Here is a 21,208-nt window from a genome sequence, read left to right as displayed (position 1 = left end):
TTACGGCCACTCTTTATCTATTTAATACTTTTCTTGTCCTACAGCATCTCTGAATTATCTTCTTTTTAGGGTCTTTTGCCAAATTTGAGTATATGCTATAATTGTGATGAATGTGGTTAATCAGCATATCATGTAGTTTTATTTAATTGAAAATGTTAAGGGTATTTTAGGTGAATGACTGAGTGATTAAGAACACAAGGGAGGTCTGGTTTACTGAAAGCACCTGCAGTTAGTGACCATTTAAAAGCCTCCCACGAACCCGAGAAGAGCATGATAAGAGCGATCCAATTCTTTACAGATTTAGGTTAGATAATACTTTTCAGCCTCAGACTGTGATAGAGTGGGAGTCAGACAGGAGAGAGAGAGAGAAAAGTGGGAAATGAGGGAACTCTCAGTAGAACGTTAGCCGAAGAGAAGAAGTGGTGTTATGTAAATAGGCTCTTCTGTGTTCAAGAATGCACATATTTTTATTCAATGAGAACACTGAAACACATCCGGGCATATTCTGTCTCCAAAAAAAAAAAAAAAACTTACCATCGTTCTCATTCACTTGGCTTTTATTCACATTTCAAATATGCTAATGCTAGCAAGGTCTTTACATTCCACTGTGTGCCTCTGACAAACCAGACTTCTATTTAAGCATTCAGACAGAATAATAACAATATTAATAATAATAAAAGCAGCATCCCAGTTTAAATGTGATGTGTGATGAGTGTATGATAGTGTTCGATATCAATATGCTCGCTCGCACATCCTCAGTTCATTAAAAAGGAACTCAAACTTGATAAATAAAATTAAAAGATAGCCAAACATCTTGATAAAATCATCATCATCAACTGAAATCTCACACTGACAATAAAATCAGATAGAAAAGTGACTCAAGCCCACAGAGAACAAGAAGAAGTGAAATCCGTATACGATTGTTGGTCGTTTTCATGCGTACACGCATAAGTGTCCTCAGGAATACACATACATCCCAGGCAAAAAAAGGAGAATGGTTGCTGTCAGTTATGTAACCGTCCCTGGTGGTCCTGTGCAAAGGTACTGTACCTTCCAGGGCTTGTTTCTTCAGGGGTTTGAGGCCCCCATTTTGACACGGAGGTGGCTAAACCCGACCTGCGGACGCCTCGGTGTCCTGTGTCCAATGACTGTTCTCTGCAGGCTTCACACCCAGGGAAAGAGGAACGATTATTACTGTGGGCTTTCAAAGGCATCCCAAGGTTAATGTGCTTCCTGTCGAATTCTCCAAGGCGAGACGTACACCTAGAGGCGCTGCAGGTCTGTTGAGCTGCCGCCGCTCTAGCCCCGCGTCACACTGTCCCCTGAGCTTCTTCCAAAGCCATCAATAATTTAAACAACTCATAAAGAAGGAAATAAAAAGGAAAAACAAACAAACAAAAAAACAAACTTAAGATTCCACCAGTGAGCCACAATGTAAACATTTTCCCTCTGCAGCCTGATGGTGGCGCTATAGTAGCACCTCAGGCTTCCTCGCTGTGTCCGTGTGTGCATCTCTACGTGAGGGCCCGTGCTCTCACTGGTACTGGAGGTAATTCTTCAGAGACTGGGGCAAAGGCAATGTTTCGATCTCCTGTAGACGCTCTCGTCCCAGAGCCAGCCGCGCTGCACGTCGACACAGGTCCATCAGAGGGAGAGGCTCCGCTGGAGAGAGACAAAAGCATCTGTTAGAGCTGGATTCAAAAAGGGAAAATTCTAATGCGCACAGACTGAAGACAACATAATTGTCTGTTGAGACCATTGTGAGTCTTTTAATTGTTAGTTCATTCAAAAGATGAAAATCCTGTCATTAATCCCCCTCATTCTGTTCCAAGCTTAAAAAAAGCAACATAAAAGTGTCCACACAAATCAATACAATACAAATTATGTGAGATGTTAATGCAAGAACTGTTTTGGGTCAATGAATTATATTTTGAGCAGCAATTAAGTCCAATTCATGAACAAATTATTTAGACTGATTCCTTGAAGCAGTTCAGATGATTCATTTCACAAGATCTCAAAAAAAAAAAAATGGTTACATAGCTTATGTATATGCATTTATCATGAACAGCTAATTCTTTTAAATTTTTAAAATATAAAATTTACTTTAAATTTTCAATGAATCACTTGATCTGGTTCATGGAATTTTTTCCCCTTCAGAAACTGGACCAAGTTCACAAACAAATTAATCAGATCGATATGATTCATTTAAAAGATACATTTAAAACTAAAAAATATGATTAGTTTAAAAATTGGACCAATTCATGAACAAATTATTCAGACCAATACTTGTGAACCAAACTGACCGATTTACTGAAAAAAGAAAAAAAGAAAAAGAATGGATCAATTCCATGAACCAGATCAACTGATTCACTGAAAAGTTTAGACTCAAAAGAATGATTCGTTCATGACTGAACCAACTTTTGAAGAAATCCTTCAGAATAATTTCATGAAACAAACCAACTGATTCATTGAACATATTTGACTCAAAAGAATTAGTTTGAAAACTGGACCAACTCATGAACAAAACATTGAGATGGATTCTGTGAACCAAATCAACTGATTCATTGAACAGATCCGACTCAAAAGAATGATTGATAAAGCTCACTTATTTTTCCCATACCAGATACAAATTTCCAATAAATAACAACTTAATTTTACTTCATAACTTAGATTGTCTCACATGGTACTGTGTGCCTTCAGAACAGTTAAAGTCGTGTGGACTACTTTTATGTTACGTTTATATTCATTTTGCATCTGTTTTGAAAGTTTAGAGTCTTCGTAAACAGAAAAAAAGACCAGTCTAATTCTTTAAAATGTATCCTTTCATCTTTCACAGAAAAATGACAGTCATACAGGTTTGGAACAGTATCAATGGAGAGTAAATGGTGACTGGATTTTCATTTTACGGTGTCCTGTCCCTTTAAAAGCTCCAGTGTGTGATCCACCGTGTGATTCAGTGTGTGTGTTTGGGCATCTTGCTCCTCTACATAAGCTGACAGAGCTCAGTATTCATCAACAGAGCCACTACCTCAAAGAGGAGCCTACCGCCACCCATTTGGTTTGAGTTGGTCATTGCTCCAGCCCAGATTTCATACCGACAAACACAAAAACAGCCATGGCTCCATCTGGACAAGATGCCACATCTCCTCTGTTGACCATCAGGTCTTTATCAGAACCAGGGCTGATATGACTAATCAGATCACAAGGATGGCTGCAAGAGTCAGAGCCCGTTCCCTCCTGCCGGCCAATCAGAGTAAGAGATTGTGACAGGCTAATGGTTAGTAGTAACTATATGTGTGGCTAACAATCAAAAGAGGAATAGTTCTACAGCTGCACTGGCACAATGCAAGCACCCACATTGAATATTTATAGCTGTGATGGAGTCCCACACAGAACATGTCGTGAGTTTTCTTCCTCCATCCTGGAAGCTGAACTGAAGACATAAACATTGTAATGCCCTCACATAATGCAAATTTTCACCACAACAAGGAATTCAAATAAACAATGGATCCCTATGGAGCCCATAACACAGAATGAAATAATGAAATGGCACAAAGCATTGGTTTTCCAAGTTTAAGATATTGTATGTAGGGTTGGGTATCGATTGGGTTTTATTCGATACCGGTGCCATTTCGATACTTTTAAAACGGTACCGGTGCCTAGACGGTGCCTGAAACGATACTTCTATAAAACTAAATAAATAAAATAAAAAGCCTAAAAAGGATAACATTAAAGAACATTAAAAATATTTCAAATAAATCCATAGCATTCACACGCTCCTTGGATACTCTCATTTCCCAAGCTTCCCTTACTCTATGGCTAATAAATGTATTTCATGATCTGGGTCATTGTTTAATAGAAAACCACACATAATGTTTCTACTGTATCTGTCAATCACTCCGATACTTAGTTAAAATGAGTGCTGTCTGTCACTGTCTTTAATCAGTTCAGTGAATGGCTGTATGCTCATTATTTATAAAGTAGCAACAATGTAATTTGTAAAGTAGCCTACAGTCTTAGGCACATTAGTATTTTCACCCCAAAAAAGGGTTTTAAGCCAGTTATTTATATCTTTTGCTGTAGTGTGTCAGTAGGAATTATCAGTTTACATTTCCAAACATTCATTTTACCATTAATTTTAATCAGAGGTGGAAAGAGTACAAAAATATTCTACTCAAGTAAAAGTACCATTATATTAATGAAATTTTACTTAAGTACAAGTAAAAGTACCAGTCTAAAAAATCCACTCAAGTAAAAGTAAAAAGTAGCTCATTTAAAATTTACTCAGAGTAAAAATTACTTAGTTACATTTTAACCAGTGGGAGGGAGTCAAAAATGGGACAGACCAAGGGTGTCAAACTCAGTTCCTGGAGGGCCACAGTCCTGCACAGTTTAGATTTAACCCTAATTAAACACACCTGATCCAGCTAATCTAATCATTTAGGTTTATTTGAAAACTACATGATATGTGTGCTGGAGCAGGGTTAGGGCTATGGCCCTCCAGGAACTGAGTTTGACACTCCTGGGATAGGCCTATTAATCTCAAACTAGTTGTTTTTAATTAAAGGAATCAGTTATTTAGAATAATAAAACATTTGGGCTGTTATCTGGCAAATCAGTATCAACAAACTCATCTTTTCAATACAGAGGAAATGCAAAAGCTTCATCGGACGTGGCATTTAGATGTATTACACTGTTTAGTGCAGGACAAGAATGCATTTAACCTGCAGTTACAAATGCATGAATAATGTTTTGATATGCCAGACATAAAATGTTGAATACTCATTTGAAATTATAAAAACTTAAATATAAAAAAAAAAAAAAATCAAAAGATACTTTAAATGTGAAATTAAAATGGCCAGTATGTGTCAGCAAGTCACTGTTAATAAGTGAGTCATTGCGATTGAACCAAATCATTTAAACGGTTGATTCATTCAGGAACGAAACACTGTCATGTTGCTCAGAGATGCAAAATTTTGCTTTGGTGGCTGTGTTTGGAATAAATTTTTGTTGTAGAAATAGAGCAAAAACAATGGCAATATGGTGTCTAAAACGCAAGTCTCTTAGTTTACTGTCCTGTTGTAAAAAAAAAAATATATATATATATATATATATATATATATATATATATATATCAGTGGCGGCTGCTGGTCTTTCAAAGAGGGGAAGCTCATTTTCGGCCTACATTATAACCCTCTGATGGTCTTCATTTGTAGTGACACTCGGGGTCTTTTTGACCCCAGACAATAACATTTCATTTTGTAATAGTAAAATATTTAAATTTTTTACAAATATAATTTTACTCCGTTCATTTATGTTTTTACTAAACTTTGTACAGTTTTTGGAGGATTTAAATCTTTTACATTTCTATAAATAAATAAATATTTATTTAAATAGGCTTTTTTTTTTTACAAAAAAAGAAAAAAGCATTTCAGGTTAAATTCACTTCATAAAAGACCCAGATTTCTAACTTTCATACATGGGGATACCATGGATAATTTTATAAGGTTTAATGTAAGATTTTTGCCCATTTTTGGGGAAATTCAGTTTAAAAATTTTAATAAATCACTTAACCACTAGATGGCTATAGTGTGTGTGTGTGTGTGTGTGTGTGTGTGTGTGTGTGTGCGCGCGCACATTTTCAATCTGTCTTAGTTACCAATTTAATTTTGTGGTGGTTCTGCATTTTACAAATATCAAGAAATATTGCCGCAGTTTGTCTTTCGAATACACTTGAGAAATCCGCGATCATGGGACTGAGCGTGAAACAGCTTCGCCGACTTCTTATGGTGCAGACCGCTGTCAGTCAAAAGGAGATCGACAGATCCTCCAATCATCACGCGGAAGCCCAGTCTTCATTCACCTCCAGAGACGCTGAGCGTCCGTGGGCGGGACATAATCGCAGCATTTATCCAATGACCGTCTAGCTTCGGAGCACTGAAAAAAACTGTTCAAAGCAGCCCCATCGAAGTCAATGGACGCTCGGCTTCAACAGGGAAATGCACTGTGACGCTACGGGAATGTATGAGAAGAAAATCGAGTCAGCCGACACGTAGCTGATTAACACAATACATAATACACAATAGTACATATTTGACCGTTGGGTTTTTTTTTTACATTAGAGGGGAAGCTGAGCTTCCCTTGCAGTCTTAAAGAAATCCCCACTGATCTATATATATATATATATATATATATATATATATATATATATATATATATATATATATATATATATATATATATATGTATGTGTGTGTGTGTGATTATGATTTTTAGAGGAAAAGACAGCATTCTTTGTGTGATTTTGATTCTAAATGATTTTGATTGATTTCATTCTAAATGCATTTCAACAGACTGAATCACACAGTGAAAGAACACTCTAAATGCGCGCGTACATCATTAAAACAACAATTATGATATTATCGCAGACAATATATATCGCACACTCCGCACCAATCTTTTTGGCTAATTTGTGCAAAACCTCTTGCTAAAATGTCAAAGCATCATTTTAACCACCAATGCAATGACGCAATTATTTAGCTCACCTCTATGCTTACGTGGGGTTGATGTCTTGTCGAGATTTTATAAACTGCTAGTTTGGTCTCCCTAGGCAAGCACAGCATACACAGCATAATAGAGCATAGTATATGGCCAGGGGTTCACTTCATTTCCTTGAGTTCAACTTCAGAATATGACGGGGTTTCGTTTTCAGCGGTGTCTGCACCACGAACGCCTGTTTTGTCCGTCTGCATCTTTCTTGTGATTTTAGCGGCAGTTTGCCCTCCTGCCCATTATTTACTGACATAGCTTCCAGGGAGCGATTTTTTTTTTTTACTCAGTAATTAATGTGTTTTAAAATGTAGCGAAGTACAATACTTCAAACAAAATATACTTAAGTAAAAGTAAAATTACAGATTAAAAAAAATACTTTAAAAAGTAGAAGTACACAAAAAAGCTACTCAATTACAGTAACGCGAGTAAATGTAATTCGTTACTTTCCACCTCTGATTTTAATAATATTCTGGTGACTATATTGCTGTCTGACAACAGACTGCCTAAGACTAAGACTTTTGCACAGTAGTGTATGCATAAAGTACGTAAGATATAATTAGATTAAGAATATTTGAATTGAATATAATTCAAGTATGCATTCATATGTGTTGAGGGCTAGATTTTCGCTGATGGAAACAGCACTGTGGTGTGATGATCGGTGAACGGTGTGAATACTTTACGGTAGATGAGAAACCGATTGCTCCCACGTGACCTTTTGTAAACTGTATTTATGACAAAGAACTGCACAGATACAGATATTCTAACAATCTGTCGATAAACACACCTTGTGTCCTCTGTTTGTGTTTGAGTCCGCTAGTGCTGCTCCGCACGGTCTGTGGATTAAAGAGCGCTGAAAGACGTGAGGAGACAGGTCTGCTGTTGTTTTCATATGACATTTAAGTGGACTGACTCTGAGGCGATCGCGAATCTGTGTACAGTTTATGAAGCCCCGCTAAAAAAGCCTAGCAACGCCCATGCTTCGTGTGTACATGTCGGAGAACCAAGACAAATATTTCAATCGATCGCTCAGGTACTTAAGAGGCACCGAAATCTGCTTGCTAATACGGTTCGGTGCATACCAGTTCCATAGGTACCGGTGCCATATTGGTACCGGGTTTCGGTACCCAACCCTAGTTGTATGTCAAATCAAAATTCAGTGTTGCACTCGGTGAGGGTGAATACTTTTAATGCACATTTCTGTTCCTCCAGCATCACCAAACAGATTTGCAAAAAAGTTTTCCGCTTTCCCACAAAAATCCCCATCAACACTGTCAACATCTACCACTTAGTTAATATTTAAATGCAGCACTGTTAGCAAATCTTCATATCAAAGCTTACAATGCTTAAATTTACTTTTCCATTCAGTATTTGTTAGTTGTTTCATAATGATTGATACACTGTATATTGATAATAATAAAGTTAATCTTAACCTTAATTGATATTATTATTATTTTTATAACTATTACTATTAAATTTTATTATATATAATTAAATCATTTTCTAAAATTAACTATCATTATACCAAAATATAATTTTCTAAGGCCTACAATCACTTTCACTGATTCTGAATGTTTTACAGTAATTGTATTCATATTTTATAAAAATTCAGTGTAATTTATGTTCTTGTATAATGCCTGATAAACTGTGCTAATAATAATAATAATTTTTAATAATATTTACTGCTATAATATAATTATTCTCTATTAAATATTTTGCTACAATTATTTATGTCATTACACACAAATATATTTTGTGTGTCTGGCCAAAATCAAGTATTTGAGAGAGTGCTAGAATATAAAAAAAATGAAATGGTAAAAAAAATGGTAATAAAGATAATGAATTTCAAACGAAAGTGACTGAACCAATCATGTTTTTATTAATATAAGTACATACATATAATTTGATATAGTATAGAAGTAACGTTAGGCTATTTTTATACTTCAAACTGAAGTTAATGAACCAATCATATTTTGATTAACAAGTACATATGCATATAAATTGATAGCCTAATACGTAGCAGGCTATAGAAGTATTATTTTGAACACGGTGCCTCGCCCTCGACCGGTCTGACTTCTTCACGCGACTTCTGCCTGCACTTTCCTAACGGCTGCTGCAACTTGCGCTCTCTTCATCTACTCTATAAAGCAAAAAGGGGACAAAATGGTCGTATTGTCTTTGTGCATATAGCCTAGATGAATTAGATAAATTAATAGAAACAATATAACTTTAATTCACACTTGAGCTATATAGCCTACCGAGGTTGTGGAGGCTCGACATCAGCATATTTTGCAGAGCTTTTCACTGCTGCCAGCACTCCCGTCTTTCCCAGGATGTATTTATGGAACTCTGCACAAGTCATCATTAAATTCATTTTTACTTTGATTTCGCTGCGGACCAGGTTAAATGAGCACCTGTTTCTCACATCGGTCCAGGCACCTTTCATTATTGAAAACACTCGTTCCGAGTAAGCATTGCTCACGGGGATGCTCAAAATGAAAGACAGTAGCTTGGCATACTGTGGGAACGCAGACGTGCTCCTGAGTGCTTGGGCCCAAAGCGCACCTACAGGGTGACTGTGTATTTCCAGATGAGGCAATATCTCTTTCAGAACACAGCTCTCGTTGTAGAGCTCATCCAGGTCGAGTTCATCATCCATCTGAAGGGCCGATACAGCGGCCGTTAATTCCCTGTAGCTGATTTCTTGCTTTTCCTTAAGATTGAAACACTGGATGTTGAACAGGTGCCCAGATTCTGAGAAGTTGAACCATTTCTCAAGGTATTGCTCCGCGATATCATAAAAATTTGTGAATTCTCTCTTGAGCCTGTCAACCCTAAGATTAACGGAGGAGAGGAGGACGCGGTCAACTTTTGCTCCGAAAAAAGCATCTTTTTTGCGCTGCTGGAGTTTGGTTCGGAGGCCGTTCATAAGTGTATATACTTCAACTGAGGTGAGACTGTCACTCTCAAGACTCAGCACAGCACCAGTGAAAAGCTTTAAAGTGTTTTGCAAGAAGAAGAGTGTGACCTCCAGCTCGCTGCATTCATCTTCCTCTCCATGCTCGTTACCCTGGAGCGCATCCCAGAGGACACGGGGGCACTCCTCCTGTCCCAGTGACAAGAAGTAGCTGCGCACCGCTGGCCAGGTGTTGACAAGTCTGTCAATTGCAGGGTGCAGGCTCAACCAGCGTGTCGGGACGTGACGCAACAGTGTTTGGTACTCCATGTCAGCAAATTCAAACATTTCTTTGAGGGTGGAAACTCTCTTCGCAGAACAGCTGAAATGGTTGAATGATTTTATGACGATAGTCTCCACATCTATTTGCAGTGCATTGCTGGCACGTTTTACTGCATTGTGTATTATGTGAGCTGGGCAGTTTGCGGGAAGGATCTTGCTGTTGATTTTTTTTAGATTTTGGTAAATGGAGTGTTTTCTGCCGAAATTCACTGCCGCATTGTCAGCCGAGTAAGCCGAGATATTATTGATGCTAAGTTTGTGTTCCTTTAATTTATTCAGTAAAGTGTCAGTGACGGCATCTGCGGTCTCGGCTGCTTGTTCAAAGAAATCAAGAACTCTGTTCTGGATGCCCTGCTCAGGAGTCCAGAATCTCACAGAGATCGGGAATGTTTTCACATTGCCTTTATTAGAGGCATCGGTTGAAATGGAAAAGAACATATCTTTTGACTCGAGGCATTGGGAGAAGTCAGATGCGAGGGGTGCCAGGACGTTTGTGACCAGTGCTTCAGCTTTTGTGCGACCGCAGCTAACGAGTTTAGCTATGCCCGAATCCGAGTACAGTTTTGGTGTTAACTTCATCGCACAGTCAAGCGATCTGTATGATTGTTGGTGGGCCACACAGTGGAACACGGAGGTCAGCTCAGCAGCAGCTATTTTATTATACATGGAATCATCCTGCTTCTTAAAGAAGGACGAGACCAACGTGTTGGTCTGTACTGTCGCGGTGTTGGTACAGTGTAATTTGCTGCTAGCATGCAGCCTAACATCTGCCTCCCCCCCGTGAGAGACACCAAACTCTTTCCTACACACTTTGCAGAACGCTTTACTTTCATCATGTAGGGCTTTTGCAATCCATGGATACCTGCCCACCCACTCCTCCCGGTACCTGCAGAGACGTTTTAGCTTTTTTACAGCGTGTTGGGGTTCCGGTACACCAGCCATGTCAATTTCATGAATGAAAATTAGCTTATCAGTGCATATCTTAATGCGCGCCTACGGTATATCTAAAAAAAAAAAAAAAAACAAGATGCTGCAGCCAATGAGCAGCCGGCGGGGGCTGGTTGCCAGGCTGCAGGATGACTCAACCTCGCTCCACGGACAGTTTTTTATGTTTTATCAGACAATAACTATTTAAGATTTTGCTTCAGTATAATTTTCGGTGGGATTTGGGATTAAGATTTTGCTTCAGTATAATTTTCGGGACAATTAGAGCGGGATTCGGGATTCGGGACAGCAGCTTAGATTTCGGGACTGTCCCGAATTTTTCGGGACGTCTGGTCACCCTATAAAACACCTACTTCCTTGTAAATATATTTAGTAAGATTCACATCACCAGTAAGACCGGCATGTCCAATAAAGAGGCAAGATGGCAAGTGTAGATGGGATCCAGCTGTACCCGGTGGGCGGGTGCAGGACAGGGATGAGTGAGAGAGAGAGGCGACTGACAGTCAGGGTCAGAAGTGACAGATGGATCAAAGCACGGACATAGAGCTCTACTGCAGTAAAACGGAATAATTTTTCATTTCCAGCCCACGTATGAACATGCAAAAGCCAGCGAGCTCAAGGTTAGTCTGAAGACTGTAATCACGTGAAATACACAACACACAACACACGGTGACCTGTCAATCGCTGTGATCCTCTGGCTGCTTCTCAATCACATTAAAGCACTGCCTACAAGCCGTATACGGCAACAAATCATACTGATGTGAGTTATACACAATAAATGCAATTACATGGCTCGGATATGTCAATGTGATTCCATTGTGTGTGTTATCAGACCTAATAAAATGGCTGATAAGACAAAATACAGCAGTTCATGCTGGGAGATTTTGGTTTTCTTCCCACACAGCAGCAGTCAGATTGATCTCCACATGACACACACACACACACACACAGGATAGCTCACATACATAAATCTATATAACTACAGTATATGGTTAAACTATACTTTTAAAAACAGTAAAATTATAAATGAGTTCGGAAAAAGCAAAAAGGTCTGACAGCACTAGTGAGTAGTATAATTAAATTGATATAATTAAATTGTTAATTACAAATCATTTTGCATAACTTTAAATAATTTCATAATTCAGTAATTACAGTCTGTCTAAAACTACTGTAAGCGATGGCCAAAATGGTCCATGCAAAACATTCTGGTCCTTTACTACCAGTAATAAAACATAATATGTGACACATGCGAGCCCTTTTTCGAACTTCCATTTTTAATAAATAGTCAAGCTCCAGCATGTCTCTGACTCCACCATTAGACTCCTAATTAATGAGTTCTGGTGCAGAAGAGGAGAGAGAACTGCATCTATTTCAGTCCGACACAGTTTTATGATTATTATTACTGTTCCAAAAAGCAATATCTTGTGGTTGCAAGACAAGCAATGGGATTCGTACGGTAAATATCAAAGCATCACATTTTGTAAAATCCAATTAATTCACCCTCCGTACTCAGCGGGGGTTCCGCAGCCTCACAAATGGGGGGGGGGGGGGTTCTAACACTTTCTACGACCTACGCCAGGGCACGTGGAACCTTCTGGAAAAGCTTTGTGCCAGGCTACAGAAAGCAGCCTGAGAGGAAAAATTTGTGGAGATCAAACCCAATGGTGTAATTTGATTAAATGGTTGTGAACTGATTAATGTCTACAGCAGCTTAATTGAAAGATTTGCGGCAGTCACGTCGAGAGGCCTGTGATCCTCCCACAGAATGAGTGAGTACACAAGCGATCATTCCAGCCTAAAACCCAAACCTACTGCAGCTCCGCCTGGTTGAACGCTCTCTGATGTGGGTTTTGTATTGCGGCTCAAACATCAACTCAATAATCATTCCACCCTGAGCAATTCATTATAAGCATGAGATCTGGGATTTTTTATCAACCGTCAATTATCCAGTATGCTAAATCAGGCGTAACACTCAGGTATTTAGGTGAAGATGTACTCAGAGCTTAATTCATCATGTACTCCCCCAACCTCGTATTAAAACACACTTGCCGCATTTCCACTGTCGGACCAGTGCGAGCCAGGGCTTAAACCGGGCCGGGCGGGGCTCATAGCAGGCTTTACTACAATTGAACGTGGGGACTCATAAAACTCACGTTCATTAATAATTCAGTTATGTAACAGTGAATTTCACTATACTTAGGCAGGTCAAGTATTTGCCTAAGCCTAATGCTAGTGATACTTCAGAACATAAAGTTTAACGGCAAACAATAGGACCTGCATGTTTCCAGGAATGCACACGTGTCTGTACGAGGTTTTGAGCTGTACAGCTTGTAATCTGTCTTACAGCAGAGAGTGGAACAAACAAACCTGCTGAAACGTGCTGAACACACAGGCACTGAACAATAAATGTGAAGCTACAGTATTCTAGAAATACAGTATGCAGTACATCTCCTTTTTGATTCTTTATTTGATGTGAAAGATGACACCAGGACACTACTTGCTAAATTAAACACACAAATTAAACATAGTGAGGTCATGTAACAACAACAATGTAGCATGTAATGCTTGAAACAGGATACCACCATAGTACTTGTACTCTACTTGTATATCATACAAAATTACTCTATCAGTGATGACCAACTAAAGGTCCACAATGAAATGCAAAGACAAACAATAAGACAAATTCAATGTAATAAAGATACAAATGAAATAAACAGCATTTTAACCTTTTCAGGTAGTTAACAGTAGTTCAAATAAGAAACTGAATACCGTATTTTCCAGACTATAAGTCACACTTTTTTTCATAGTTTGGCTGGTCCTGCGACTTATAGTCAGGTGCGACTTATTTATCAAAATTAATTTGACATGAACCGAGAGAAATGAACCGAGAGAAAACATTACCGTCTACAGCCGCGAGAGGGCGCTCTATGCTGCTCAGTGCTTCTGTAGTCTACACTGAGCAGTATAGAGCGCCCTCTCGCGGCTGTAGATGGTAATGTTTTCTCTTGGTTTTAAATAAATGCAAATTATAGTCCAGTGCGACTTCTATATGTTTTTTTCCTCGTCATGACATATTTTTGGACTGATGCGACTTATACTCAGGTGCGACTTATAGTCCGAAAAACACAGTAATCAGATGTAAAAATAAAACACTGCTTAGTCTTCAATCTACACAAACATTTATTACATAGACAACAGCAAGAATATAAAACTGCTGTCACTTTAAGACCTAATGCACATATCTAATGTACTGACACCAAAGCCATCTTTCTTTTCCTCATAATTTCTCATCATTTCTTTTCCAACGGTTTATCTATGTTATGTGTATTTGACCAATTTCTGTGTATTTGTGTACCAAGATTCAAGTACTGCATTGAGATTTATTTATATTTTTACAGCTTATGGCGCTTAACTTTAACATCAAGTATGCTTTATTTACTTATTCATGGATGTTTATTTATCGCCATAATGTGTCAATAACTTTCAGCAAACCTGAGCTGCACAGTTATATGTGTATTCTGTGAATATATCTCTATTGATACACAGCTTTAGATTGTCACCATGATATATGGTTATGTGAGAGATGAACTGAAAATGATATCAACCATGATTTTTAATTCACTTTATAGTCTGGCTTGCCATGGACTGAACATGCAGGATGAGGTCATAAGTTCATTAGTCTCTGGTCCCAGAAGCTGTAATTTTCCACTGGAAGTACTCTTAGAAAGGTCAGCGGTGATGCAAAGTTCATGAGATGCTGTGGGCTAGTCTCTTAAAGCACACTCGCACTCTCTCTGACTGTCTATGTCTATAGTTCCTTCCCTGAGGCTGTGATCTGTACACAGATTCACACAGCGAGGTCAGCATGCCTGACCCCTGCAGCTTCAAAAGATATGAACTCTCTATGGGCATGGTGGACAGCCAAAAGAACAAATATCTCAAACCTAACGTGTCAATGGACACACAAAAAGTGACGATGACCAACATTTGCTTAGAAGCCATCTGATGACTGAGCCATTATGTTTCAATTAGTTGAATCAATAGACCAACTCACTGCATCCAGTGACGGTGCTGTAGGGAATTTATATCAGCGCACAGAAAATGTTTCAGACATTCCCTCAGAGAGCTGCAGACCAGAATCTTCCGGAAGATAAGAATGTCAACATTTTACACAGCAAGAAATCCTCAGAAATAACAGCTGCTCGGAGACCAAGTTTGGCTCCTGGTTTAAAAAATAAAAATATTTTACACTTATTCTACATAAACGTAATTCTTAATAAAGGGCTTCAGTCAAAAAGGAAAATTCTGCCATTATTTACTCATCCACATGCCGTTTTAAATGTGACTCTTCTATTTCAAAAAAAAAAAAAAAAAAAAAAAAAAATCTCTCTCTCTCTCTTTATATATATATATATATATATATATATATTTATAAATAAAGGGCTAAAATATTCATTTTTGACCGTATGTAACTGAAGTGACTGGGGTGCAATGTTGCTTTGGACCCCATAGACTTTCACTGTATGGACAGCTGAAACATTCTTAAATGTATTCGCTTTTATCAGAATTTTCAGAAAACTATCGCTTTTAGTCACAAAAAAATTAAATAAAACACTAAACCATCAGCCTGTTGTTCAGATCTGCCAAGCATTATAAAGCTTTTAAGCAACATTAAAATGTCATTGTGAATCTGTTATTGCATTAGTTTTTTATTTTTTATTTTTATTTTTACTATTCACAATGTTTTACAGAGCCATTAGAGGCCAACAAATCCAAGACACATCACTCAGGTCCATTTCAGTCATTGCGGAACCCCATCTACATGCAGAATGACCATCGAGTTTTCACACAGTCAGCAAAATGGACTGCAGCCGAATATTGATTGTGGCAGATGCTCGACGCCCATCCCCAGCCTCATTCCCTGGATCCATCCGGCGGAATTCACTGCTCAACACAGCTGGACTTTGGATGAGATTAAAGCCTGCGAATGGCCGAGTGGACGCAGAAGGGTTTGGGGATACCAGGTAAACAGCTTTGTCATGATGACAGGGGGTTGCAGAGGGCAGGGCACACGGGGAAGGAAACTCTCTAGCAGGAATGGGTAGTTTTGTAATAGACATATTCATCATAGACTGGACTTGTGTCCAGAAACGGACTCTAACGGATGGCAGAACCTCTTTTTTTGGAAGCTCGATACAATATCCAGACAGGATGTAATGGAGCCAGACTGACCGGGCATTTTTATGAAATGTGTAATAAGTGTTTTAGTCGACACTGAATGCTAACACAGGGCCTGTTTAGTTTAAAATCGCAACTTTAATCAAAGACACACCGTATAAACAATACAGAGCAACTGAGATATACATAAACACACACAGGCACACGTGTAGGAGCCAGATACACACCATCCGCCCACAGATTCCCAACAGCACTCAGACAAAGTTGGAAACACAAGTTTATATTTCTCAGTAGTCTCTGAGCAGCAGAGAAACAGAGACTCAGATATACTGTAGAGATCCAAATGCGTCTCAAAGTTTCAATGACTAATCCACAACACTCTGTATGTAGATAATGGAAATGTAAGATGTAGAAAATCATTTGGCGCCAATTTAAAAAGATAGATCACCCAGAAATGAAAATTCTGTCATCATTTACTCTCCCTCACATTGTCCAAAACCATTATAAATGACTTTCTTCTGAGAAACGCCAAAGGAGATATTTAGAAAAATGTCAGAGATATAATGGCTTTATGTGAGGAACAGACTTTGAAGTTTTTTACTGGAGACCTTGCCTTTATAAAAATAGCTTGACAGCTGTGGTTATCACCATTAAATTTCATTGCATGTAAAAGAGCAGCTTGGACAATCTGTTGTAAATTTCTCCTCTTGTATTCCTCAGAAGTAATGACTTCTTTCAGGTTAAAAAAAAGTGAGGATGTTTGTTTATTCCACTTATTCCTAGCATAACTTAAAAAAATAAAGCATTAACAAAGGGCACAATTTAACAGTAATGAATCAAGCAGACGTGATCACACAAGGACAAATTAGCTGCAAGACCCATGACAGCCGTAATTCACAACTTCAAATATACCAGATCAGCAAACCGTTAATACGCCCCAGCATGAGAATTGACTTTTAGACACTCAGATAATAGTCAATTTAATATATAAATGAGTCACTACATACTAATGTCTGCCGCAGATAATGAATCACGGGGCACAGCGGGAATAGCAGGCGTCCTCTCTCTGTGGACCCGTGGCTATAAATGAACAGAACCAGAAGCAAATTCAAAGCTTCCCACTTTCATTATTCTAAATCATGAAACTCTGAATGATTCCGGTATTAATTCTGCACCTTACTCATTAGCACTACAATTGTATTGCTTCCTTCCAGAGAGGGGTGGGCTAACTTAAAAACAGCCTTTCCCTCTGAGCAACAAAGGTGAGTATGGAACACACACTGTGTGTGAGCTTAGAGAGGGGAATAGAGATATTGTGTGTTTGTTTGCTTTGGGATTGTGCTTAAGGATACGGATCAAGACAAGTCACCTTCAGCGGATTATGAGTGTGCCGTTTCCCCTCAGTGTCACAAATCCATAATCAGTCTTTAATGTTTGCCATCAGCCTTGGAGAATTCTGTACTACCCAAGGCCCAGTATGAGTTGTTTGAAATTCTCCCAAAATTATTATCAGGCCATTTTTATTGTTGTGCTCTGAAATCATCATTGCTATTAATAATAGACTATAGGGCTGTCACTTTTGAGAAAAATCTAATTCGAACGGATATCGAATATCATGCAATGTATTCGAATATATTCGAATATCAACGTGACCGCCACCCCGCACACAAAAAAAAAAAAGAAACACCGTAGCCTAATGGAGATTCAATCACAAATGTATTAACAGTGAGTCATAAACAGGACTATCTGGATTATTTATTTTTTTTACTTAATTTTTGAAACAGCAGGTTATCAACTTAAAAATATCAGCTTATATGAAGTGCCACTATGCATATCTCACAACATTAGGCTAAATAAAAAAAAAAACAATTCAGAACAGGCACAAACAATAACGTGGCAACTCAAACAGCAGCAGGAGTAAGGCAGCCTAGCCTAATTAATTTTTTAATATTGTTTGCAAGAAACACCAACTTGATCTGGATTAAGTGCGGCTCTCTTTCTATTTACAATGTTCCCCGCGGTGGAGAACAGAACACACGTTCGGAGCGCACAGACGTGCCTGGCTACTAGCTTTTATTCGCTTGATTTGGTCATGGGCCTACGCTACAATAGGTCTAGAGTGCCCTCTACTGGATAAGATGGCAAAGAATATATATAAAAAAACAAACGGTCTACACATAGACTGTAAAAAATGCGGTACACATGGCATTTTAAAAAACGGATATTTTATTTATAGTTCGATTACGGATATTTCACGTCATGTTCGAATGCATATTCGAATATCGAATATAAAGCGACAGCCCTAATAGACTACCATTACAGTTCCTGTTCTTTTTCGCCACATTTGAGTGTTTCTTTCTGCATGATTAACCTTGGTAAACAAATTTCATCTTATACCAAGGGAGAAAATCTTTAAAGCATTAAATTCAGATCAATACCAAAATAACTAACGTTCTGGGTGGGTTCTTTCACTTTGTAGTGAATGCTTCACTTGCTCGCTTTCCTGAGCACTGCAGCAATATCTCACAATAGCAATGACTTTGGATCATGAGAGAATGGACAGCAGTTCGTGGAATCATGCATTATGCAGCACTAATGCAAGTTTTATGTGGTCGTTACACATGCAGGTCCATGTGAGCCTTAGTGCAGTAATGGCTCCATCTGAGATGGAGAGTAAGGAGAGTGATACGGACACCCTAGCCTTCAAATGCCTCATTTGGTGAGCTGTACTGTACATACAAGCAATTACATCTTACATCTGTGATGTTAGAATACTGTTTTATAAGGATCATCCACAGTAAGCTGATGCAAGCAGTAATATTTAATGTTCAAACTGCGAGCATGACTTTGATATTTGAAAAATCAAGGCAATGACACACCTTTAGAAGTGTGTGTTGCGCACTTAGAATATTGGTCTATCTCAAAATGTAGTGAGTTGCCAACAGAGCATTTATAAGCGTCATGATCTAAAGTGTTATTTAGAAATAAAGCCCTTTAAAATTACAATGAAGACCAAAGCTTTATTGTTTTATGCTTTATATAAAATCATAACATCACATCATACAATCATATGTGCACTCCTGACACAAACACTATTCTCAATCATAATTATGCTGCCTTTTTAAGATAATTAAGAATAGATTGAATCTGAGATGATATTGCGGAAAAATGTCAAAGATTGACAAATGGCCTTTCATTCAATTCCAAAAAGTTTAAATGAAAATGGTTTAATGTAATTAAAAGGTTGAAGTACTAATATTAGAAAATCTACATTAAATATAATAAAAAAATGACAAAATCACATAATAAAATGACTAAAACTAAAATAATAATGAAAAATAAAAATGTAAAAATAAAAGCTAATTCAAAACATTAATGTGATAATAGGATATAAATGATATTAAAATCACACTGGTGTAGGGTTGCTGCCTATGTAGGGTGTTGCAAAACTCCCACAGGTTCCCTTAAAAGTCAACTGTCTATCTAGGCAGCTCACTAATTTTTGAAAAAGACCTTATGGCTGGTGCATAAAGTACACAGATGCATTAGACCAAATGAAGCCGCAATCGGCAAAAGTCTGCTGGCACTGGCAGAGAAGGTCTGTGCAATATTAGACATAATAAATGAAGCAGCATATATCCATAAAAAACCCAGACAAGCTGTCAAGCACTTACCAGCTTGACATTTAATGGCATTCACACTGACAAATGGCTTACACTTTAAATCTTTGAGAGAGGTGTTTCTAACCACACTGTTAGGGCTCTGTAGATGCAGCTGTTATCTGTGACCTTGCCATAGTAATGCCAGTTTAAATTTATGACAAACGTTTAATTTAAATACAAGTGTATAATGCCCATGGGGATTACACTAGGGAAGCTTCATGAAGGCCCTGTTATTTCCTTTACCCAAAATTCTATCATCATTTCAAAACCAAAATGTTGAGAGTAGCCATTAACTTCCAAAAAATACTATGACTAAGATTTACCAACATTCTTCAAAATATATTTTATGATCTACAGAAGAAATAAAGCCATACAGATTTAGAATGACATGAAAGGAAGTAAATGATGACAGAATTTTCATTTTTGGTTGACCCTTTAAAAATACAGTGCAAAATGTGACATTTTCTAGAAGCTGTACTACTGCATAACATATTTCACTTAATTTTTAAGCCATAGATAGCAAACAAAAGCTAATGTGCATTTTGGCACAATGATTAATCCTTTACTGGATGAATCAGAAACCATTAGAGTTTACACTACAAATGTGAACATTTCGGACCCTGTTTATACCTGTATTCAGTGCTGACCACTCATGATCTGATCATCTGAGACGGATGTTAATACCAGATGTTAACAGTCTGGGGAAATATCCAGGAAACTGCACTGAAACATAGAGGCATGACACAAAACAGGACAGTGTGTGTGTTTACACGTACTGTAAGTATGTGTGTGTTACTAGGGGAGGTGAGGAACACTCGGAGTGTGTCTGTGAGAGCCATATTATTTTGAAGAGCACTATATGCGGCTTCATATTTGAGTCCCCTATAGGAACAACACAAAGATGTGAAATTCAAGACACTCTGCACCACATATACTCAAGAAATAACATATTTGTCACAGTACATACTGAGAAATACAAAACTCTAAAGTCAAGTCCTGATGCACACTATACACTCAGGAGAGGAACAACCTGAAACTGAACTGAAATGAAGTTGAAATAAAATACAAATATCAGATGAATAAATGTAAATTTAAATAAAAATTAGAAAATGAAAGAAATGCATGTCTTATTTCCAAAGCACACAAAATTCGTTTCTGCGAGAACTGTATGCAAATTGCATTCAGTACCAAATTTCGAGGCATGTTTGTACCTTTATCCAATTTACATAATTTCTCTGAGCTAAAACAATGCAGACAGTATGTCCAAATAAACCCCCACTAATAGTGAATTGTGAAACTGAATTCCTTCCTCGAAACTGAAGACACTGACTTTCGAATTATAAATAAAGGTTAAATTCTTGCTTTCACACATGGCTGGAGGGAACAGTAACACTTTAGCACCGCAAAAAGCAGCTTTCCTTTAAAGTTCATCATGCAGTAAAATAAAAAAAACTCTCCAAAGAGAGTGCGAACTCAGAGCACTGCATGCTGGGATATATCTGCCATGTGTCTTGGCTCAGAGCTACAGCCCACAGATATTCCTTCCTTATTCCTCTCATATCCTCTTTTCATCTGTTTTCTCCAAAACGATTTTTTCCCTCCTAAAGAAGTGAGTCATTCAAACTCAGATGCCATC

The 21,208-nt window shown here is 38.0% G+C and overlaps 1 protein-coding gene across 4 annotated transcripts in view; it reads right to left on the bottom strand.

Annotated features, from left to right (window-relative positions):
- Positions 1-539: 539 nt before the first annotated feature.
- The window catches only part of LOC132096233 (SPRY domain-containing SOCS box protein 4-like), an 82,181-nt gene continuing 61,512 nt past the window's right edge, over positions 540-21,208 (bottom strand). For all 4 annotated transcript variants that reach the window (XM_059501476.1, XM_059501477.1, XM_059501475.1 and 1 more), the window contains one exon: positions 540-1,662. In XM_059501476.1, coding sequence (XP_059357459.1) covers positions 1,535-1,662 — 128 coding nt within the window. In that variant the 3' untranslated portion in view covers positions 540-1,534. The remainder of the gene's footprint in view (positions 1,663-21,208) is intronic.

This window comes from Carassius carassius, chromosome 20 (genome assembly GCF_963082965.1).
Source record: "Carassius carassius chromosome 20, fCarCar2.1, whole genome shotgun sequence".
Taxonomy (NCBI): domain Eukaryota; kingdom Metazoa; phylum Chordata; class Actinopteri; order Cypriniformes; family Cyprinidae; genus Carassius; species Carassius carassius.
This window is presented reverse-complemented; position numbering and strand designations above follow the sequence as displayed.